The sequence below is a fragment of the Callorhinus ursinus genome, unplaced genomic scaffold, assembly GCF_003265705.2.
Source record: "Callorhinus ursinus isolate GAN/ISIS: 27379988/994484 unplaced genomic scaffold, GSC_fseal_2.0 scaffold82, whole genome shotgun sequence".
Classification (NCBI taxonomy): Eukaryota; Metazoa; Chordata; class Mammalia; order Carnivora; family Otariidae; genus Callorhinus; species Callorhinus ursinus.
The window spans coordinates 3,767,185-3,772,241 of NW_027397144.1; the positions used below are offsets into that span (position 1 = coordinate 3,767,185).

The 5,057-nt window shown below is 39.3% G+C and overlaps 1 protein-coding gene across 1 annotated transcript; it reads left to right on the plus strand.

Moving 5' to 3' along the window:
* The first annotated feature begins 3,378 nt into the window (after positions 1-3,378).
* LOC112816653 (olfactory receptor 7A10-like) lies at positions 3,379-4,299 on the plus strand. The gene has a single exon (XM_025863277.1). The coding sequence runs from the start codon at positions 3,379-3,381 to the stop codon at positions 4,297-4,299; it is 921 nt and encodes a 306-aa protein (XP_025719062.1).
* The last annotated feature ends 758 nt before the right edge of the window (positions 4,300-5,057 follow it).

A 5,057-nucleotide genomic window follows, 5' to 3' on the forward strand; every position in this document is an offset into this window, starting at 1 on the left:
TCGTGACATCAAGGGTACACACTATCAACATGACTGACCCTCATTGATGTTGTTGCTGATGTGCTGGCTGCATGGGGTTTTTCGGATTTCTCCACTGTGGTTACTCTTTCCCCCTTATTTCCACACTGTACGCTTGTAGGGACTTTTCTAAGTGTAGCACCATTTCTAAGTAGTGGGAGTTATCCTCCACCTCCTTGAGAGTAGAATGTCTATGTACATTGTTGGTATTCTTCTGCCCTCTAATGTGTCTTCTCTATGTTTTTTCACTTATTTACATAGGTGTATACTCCGTGATATTGATTATATAGTCTGTGTTATAACCCAATACTACTTCATTTTGTTGCTCAAATTGTTCCAGCTTTGGCAATAGAGAACTCCTTCAGTCAGCTGATATGTCTCTTTGGCATGTCTCCATTCTTGGCTTTTTCAGGTAGCATTTCATTACTGTCTTACAGTAAAAGAGGCTTTAGCTTCAGCTTCTTGTATTTCCCTCCTGAGCCCTAGAATCAGTGATTCCTGCAAAGAGCCCTGTTTCATTTTATTGGGTCATGGGATTAGCACCAAGATCTGGGTGCCAGTTGTGCTTACTGCTGCCAGGGTCTCTGTATCCTCTCAACTGACCTGGCAAGGAAACACAGGAGTGTATACTCTGTGTATATGCAGACACCTATACATATATCTACATGTAACTCTCTGTATCTATGTGAAGCTAAAGCAAGTTCATACTGATGGCTCCAACTCTCATTTATTGCCACATGGATCATTCTAGCCTCTCCACCTTGCTTACCTGTAAACTCCCACACCAAATGGCCCACCATTTACTCTCCATTTCCTTAAATGTTCAGTTTCATTCACACGTGTAGAAGTATCAGCATTGTTAATAGTACTCTCTGGGATACATCTGTATTAACTACAGTAGAGTCCTTCTGTGCACTTTCATTTCCAGTTTTACAGATTCCACTCAGTTCCCAGATCACATATTTCTGCCTTTTCCCCCACTTGCTTCATTGAGTTTTCTTCATGCGATTGTAATATAGTTAGTTTTGTTTTGTTTTGTTTTCACATGGAGCATTCCATTCTGGGATTCCCTCAGTCCTCTGTTTTGTGTGTGTTGATTTGTATTTGTAATGTTGCTGAATCCGTTTATTAGTCTAACAGGTTTTCTTGTTTTTAATGATGTGTTATTTTTAAAATAAGATCACCTTCTTTGTGAACAAAAATCATATTATTTCTTCCTTTGTACAATTTTGATGGCTTTTCTTTTTTTCTTTTCTTTCTTTTTATTCTCCTCCTCCTCCTCCTCCTTCTTCTTCACTGGTTAATTGCTCTGTCTGGAGCTTGGAATGCTGTATGTAAGGAAGTTAAAAAAGCAGGCATTCTTGTCTTGTTCTTATCTTAGGATTGTTTTCAGCCTTTCCCTATTAAGAATAATGTTAGAGGTGGGTGTTCATATATGACCTATATCATGTTGAGGAAGTTTCCTTCTCTTCTAGCTTTTTCAATGTTGCTATTATGAAAGAATGCAGAATTTTGTCAATTTTTTTTCTGCATCAGTTGAGATAATTCTGCCTTTTATCCTTGATTCTGTTAATGTGGTGTATTACAGGGGTGCGTTTTCATGAGTTAAACCATCCTTGCCTTCCAGGAATGAATCCCTCTTAGTCATGATGCATAATCCTCTTATACAGCATTAAGAAAAAGGCTGCTATATTCAGTTGTAATATTTAGTCAAAGGTTCCCATGGAATGTTGATCTGTACCTTTTTTTCTTGTAATGTCTTTATTTGGCTTCATTGTAACTGCAATGCTGCCCTCTTAGAATAAAGTAGGAAGTGTTTGCCCTTTGATATTTTTTGGAAGAGTTTGAAAAAGATTGGTGTTCATCCTAATTCTGTATGGATCTTGTGATCTTTAGTCATGACTACTCCATTGGAATGCCTACATTACGAAATGCAATTCTCCTAGGAGAAAGAAGCTCTGTGACTCATGGTATAGCCTGTCCTCTGCTTTCTAATACAGTTGTGCTTCAGCTACAAGGGTTCACAGTACTACAATAATGGAGAACTCTCTCTGTCTTTCTCCCTCTCTGCACTCAGTGTGCGTGCGTGCGTGTGTGTGTGTGTGTGTGTGTGTGTGTGTGTGTGTGTAGGGAATAGAGAATTTACCATTACAGTACACACAGGTCAAGCCAAAGCTGTTTTAAGCAATAAAAAATACAGAATGTAGACCAACTATAGACTGAGAGTAAAGAAAGAGAGAAAGAGAGTTATAGAGGAATGAATTTTGTTCCATTTGTATATATTACATAAAATTTGTGCTATTGTAGACATCATATATAATATATACATATAAAAATGACAGTGCCCATCGCCTTAGAATGTTTCCAAAGAAGCAGGAGGCTTTGACCTCCTCTCTCTCTTCTCCTACATCCAACACCTGTTCCTGTTGTGTTACCCACTCTGCTCACAGCTTTCTCTTTGATGTTGCCCTATGGTTTCGGGTGAGCTCTTGTCTAAGGCTGTTTGCACAGGCTATTTCTCTACCTTAGTTGTTTTTCTCAAAATTATCTGCGTGGTTCATGAATCCACGGCCCTCAGCTTTCCTGCTCAAAATCCCTTTATCAGAGAAGATACAATGGAAAATTTCCTCTTCACTTTAGGACTACCTTGTCTTGCATTATTTTACTTAGTAGTGATAACCACCACTTGAAACATCATTTGCTCATTTGTCAATATTTTATTGCTCCCTCTGGCACACACATATCTTAGACACAATCTTGTTAAGGTCAAACACACATCACTAATTTACAATGCTTTCAACAATGCTTGCCACAAGATAATTGGTTAAAATATTTGTTAAGTGAACAAAAAATGTCTCAGGAAACTTATAGAGGACTAAATTGCTTTGGGTAAATGTTTTGATTCAGGACTGCAATTATTTTTAGCATCATGGAAAACATGGAGCTTTTGAGATCCTTGCAATTTTTAGCTAATTATTCTAGATTGATAGGTAATGTATGAGAATTAATGAATGAAGCAATTTGAAAACACAAATTTCACCACACAAATTGCAGCATTTCTTTCTCTTTCTATCATCTATCTATTAGAGAAAGAGAGAGAGAGAGAGCCAATGCACAGGCAGGGGAAGGAATAAAGGGGGAGGAAGAGAATCTGAAGTAGACTCTGCCCCCAGGAAAGAGTCCAATGTAGGGCTTGAACTCACCACCAGGAGATCATGATCTGAGCTGAAACCAAGAGTTGGTTGCTCAACTGACTGAGCCACCCAGGCACCCCAATCACAGCATTTCTTTTAATTCTGTGCTTACTGCTTGTGACTCTACTATGCTCTTGTCTCTGTTCCAGCTGTTTTCAGCAGTTACATGGAACAAAGAAATCAAACTCCTATTTCAGAATTTATCCTCCTGGGACTTTCAGAGGAGGGAGAACTGCAGCCACTGCTCCTTTGGCTGTTCCTGTCCATGTATCTGGTCACCTTCAGTGGGAACCTGCTCATCATCCTGGCCATTGTCATGGACTCCAGCCTCCACATGCCCATGTACTTCTTCCTCTCCAACCTGTCCTTTGTAGACATCTGTTTCACCACCACCACCATCCCCAAGATGCTGTGGAACATCCAGACACAGAACAAAGTGATCACCTATGCAGGCTGCCTCAGCCAGATATATTTTTTCATGCTTTTGGCAGGATTAGACAACTTTCTCTTGACAGTGATGGCCTATGACCGGTTTGTGGCCATCTGTCACCCACTGCACTACATGGTCATCATGAACCCCAAGTTCTGTGGCATCCTGCTTCTGGTATCCTGGTTACTGAGTGTTCTCAACTCTCTATTACAAGACTTAATGGTTCTGCAATTGTCTTTTTGTACACAGTTAGAAATCCCTCACTTTTTCTGTGAACTTAATCAGGTGATCCAACTTGCTTGTTCTGATACTTTCTTCAATAACCTGGCAATTTATCTTGCAAGTGGACTTCTGGGTTTTATTCCACTCATTGGTATCTTTTCCTCTTATTCTAGAATTCTAACCTCCATTCTGAAAATTTCATCTTCTGGGGGCAAGTATAAAGCATTTTCCACGTGTGGGTCTCACCTCTTGGTTGTCTCCTTGTTCTATGGTACAGGCTTTGGGGTGTATCTTAGTTCTGCTGCTTCACAAAACTCCAGGACAACTGCCATAGCTTCAGTGATGTACATGGTAGTCACACCCATGCTGAACCCCTTCATCTATGGTCTGAGGAACAGAGACATAAAGCTGGCCCTAAAAAAGCTGTTTAGCTGAGAGACATTCTCTGCATATAAGGATCCTTTGTTTCAAGATGAAGACATGTGTAAAAGGGCTCAAAACCCTAGAATACCTAAATCATGATTTTTGTATCAGTTCATAGAAATACAATATACAGTTTATCTTCCTACAGTATTCAATCTCTTTAATTTTTTAATACACAATGATCAACTATTCCTTTTTTTCAAAATTTTTTTGAATAGTAAGTTTTTATTTAAATTCCAGTTAGTTAACAGATAGTGTAATAGTAGGTTCAGGAATAGAATTCAGTGATTCATCACTTGCCTACAACACCCAGGGCTCATCACAAGTGCCCTCCTCAATCCCCATCATCCATTTAGCTCATCCTCCAGCAACCCTGTTTTTTCTCCATTTTTAAGAATCTGTTTTATGGTCTATTGCTTTAAAAATTTTTATTTATTTATTTTTTTCATTTCATTTCAGAGAGAGATAGAGATAGCATGAATGGGTGGGGCAGAGGGAGAGGGAGACTCAAGCAGACTCTGGGATGAGCATGGAGCCCAATGCAGGGATCAATCTCATGACCCTGAGATCACAACCTGAGCTGAAACCAAGAATTGGACACTTAACTGACTGTGCCACTCAGATGCCCCTATTTCTTTAAAAAATTTTTTTGATATTGCATGGATTTCCAGCTGTGGATATGTAATACAGGAAATTGGATACTTATAATGTTCTGGAAGAGCCAGAAGAATATATGGGATGCTTTCTCCCTCAGATGAAAGTAGCTATCC